This window comes from Dipodomys ordii, unplaced genomic scaffold (assembly GCF_000151885.1).
Source record: "Dipodomys ordii isolate 6190 unplaced genomic scaffold, Dord_2.0 Scaffold165, whole genome shotgun sequence".
NCBI lineage: Eukaryota > Metazoa > Chordata > Mammalia > Rodentia > Heteromyidae > Dipodomys > Dipodomys ordii.
In genome coordinates this window covers 370,434-372,816 of record NW_012267381.1, presented here as the reverse complement: position 1 = coordinate 372,816, position 2,383 = coordinate 370,434, and the positions used below count along the sequence as shown (strand labels likewise).

Here is a 2,383-nt window from a genome sequence, read left to right as displayed (position 1 = left end):
AGACAGTGTCCAGGTCCAGAGTTCAGGCCCATGACTGTCAAAAGAAAGAAAGAAAGAAAAATGAATTTAGAAAGTTGAATATAAATAGATGCTCATTTGGCTGTGTCCTTCAGGAGCTCTATCATCTAGTGATAAACTCTTGTCTCCCCAAGTCAGCTGTTATTATTATCCTTGACTATGCAAGGGAAGTTTTGTTTGGCTTTTTTTCCCCACATTTGTCTGTGTCTCACTCAACATATCTGGCTTTGTCTGTTTCCCCTAGTCCCTGTTTTTACCTGAAGTTTTTACCTGATTCACTTACAGAGTGTACTCTAGGATAAGAGAGGGCTCTAAATAAACCTGTTTGTGAATACGGAGAAACACCTTAACCTCTTGTAATTCTTTTTTTTGGGGGGGTCCGGTCGTGGGGCCTGAACTCTGGGCCTGGGCGCTGTCCCTCAGCTCTTCAGCTCAAGGCTAGCACTCTACCACTTGAGCCACATCGCCACTTCCGGCTTTTTTCTTTCTTATGTGGTGCTGAGGAATCGAACCCAGGACCTTAGGCATGCAAGGCAAGCACTCTACCACTGAGCCACCTTCCAAGCCCCTCCCTTTTTCTTATAAATGTCTAAGGTCCAGGTTTTATAGCAGAGCCAGCTTGGCTATTATTAATGGCCATACAGGAGTTGATTTCATTCCTTAATTGGTGATCTCAAGCATAATGTAGTCATGGACCTGCCTGATTACATAAAGTGAAAACCACCAAAGGGCAGAAAATAAGTGTCTCAGTCTTGGAGTTGGAATACAACAACAGGCAGTCACTGGCTCTGGCAGCCTCTGAAGCTATGTGTGTATATGTGGAATCCTTGTTCAGACTTATCTGTACTGTCTGGTCAACAGAGCATATGCCTTTTGTTCTGTTATGGAAGTTGGAGGAAGAAGACTTGTTAGGCAAAACATGGCAAGAAGCCAGGTGTCTGTAATAATTATCTTCACTTTTTTTTTTTTTTTGGTCAGTCATGGGGCTTGAACTTTGGGCCTAGCTGCTGAGCTCTTTGGCTCAAGGCTAGCACTCTACTACTTGAGCCACAGCACCACTTCTGGTTTTCTGGTAGTTTTTTGGAGATAAAAGTCTCATGGACTTTCCTGCCCGGGCTGGCTTTGAACCATGGTCCTCAGATCTGAGCCTCCTGAGTAGCTAGCATTACAGGTGTGAGCCACTGGTGCCTGGCTTGATCTTCACTTTTTGGGAAGCCATTGGTGTTAAAGTTCTGGAATTCCAGTATTTAGTTAACATTTGGGCTTTTCTTACCTGCTTCAGTGTCATGAGCTGGGTTTAAATGAACTGGAAATGGCTATAGGGAAAGGAGTTGCCAGATCTGAATCTCACTGAAGCATTTTATTCACTTACAGGTCTATGATATTGCATTTAGCCGAGCTGGAGGTGGCAGGGACATGTTTGCCTCTGTGGGCGCTGACGGCTCAGTGCGGATGTTTGACCTCCGACACCTGGAACACAGCACTATCATTTATGAAGACCCACAGCATCACCCACTGCTTCGACTCTGCTGGAACAAGCAGGATCCTAACTACCTGGCCACTATGGCCATGGATGGAATGGAGGTGAGCAGCCCACTCAGGCTTACATAGACTCTGCCATCTGACTTTACACTCCATAGAAGAATGGGCTCTCTGTTGGTAACAGTTTTGTACCTAGAGGATCTTTGAAAGTGTCTGGAGACATTTCTGCTGTCACAATTCAGGGGGAGGCAGTTGGTGCCCCTGGTACCTTGTGGGTAGAGAGAGACCAGGGAAGGTGCTATTAATACTACGGTGTATAGGATGGCTTGCTTCCAGTGAAGTATTATCCTAACTAAAATGTCAGTAGTGCCAAGATTGTAAGGCTGTGTGTTAAGCACTCCCAACAGGGCTGGGAATATGGCTTAGTGGTAGAGTGCTTGCCTAGCAGGCATGAAGCCCTGGGTTCAGTTCCTCAGTACCACATACACAGAAAAATCCAGAAGTGGCTCAAGTGGTAGATTGCTGCCTTGAGCAAAAGAAGCTCAGGGATAGTGCCTTGGCTCTTGAGTTAAAGCACCAGGACTGAGGGGAAAAAAAAAAAAAGAACTCCAACACAAGTAGAGTGTTGGCCAGTGAGCAAAAGCATCAGGTAATTGAGTTCGAGTCCCCATCTTGGACCTTAAAAAAAAGCTTTGGAGTTGAAGCCAAGATAAGCAGTATCTAAAGAATAGACTAAATGGACACAGTGACTCATACCTGTAAATCCAGGTACTTGAGAAGTGGAGAATTAGGAGGGTTGTGGATCAAGGCCAGTCTGGGCAAAATGTTAGTGGGACCCCATCTTAACCAATAAGCCACACACTCTTTTTTTTTTGGGGGGGGG

General features: G+C 45.4%; 1 protein-coding gene across 2 annotated transcripts in view; it reads left to right on the top strand.

The window, feature by feature from the left end:
- Dcaf7 (DDB1 and CUL4 associated factor 7) overlaps positions 1–2,383 on the top strand; it is a 26,854-nt gene that overhangs the window by 16,669 nt on the left and 7,802 nt on the right. For both annotated transcript variants that reach the window (XM_013033270.1, XM_013033272.1), the window contains exon 5: positions 1,393–1,602. In XM_013033270.1, coding sequence (XP_012888724.1) covers positions 1,393–1,602 — 210 coding nt within the window. The remainder of the gene's footprint in view (positions 1–1,392; positions 1,603–2,383) is intronic.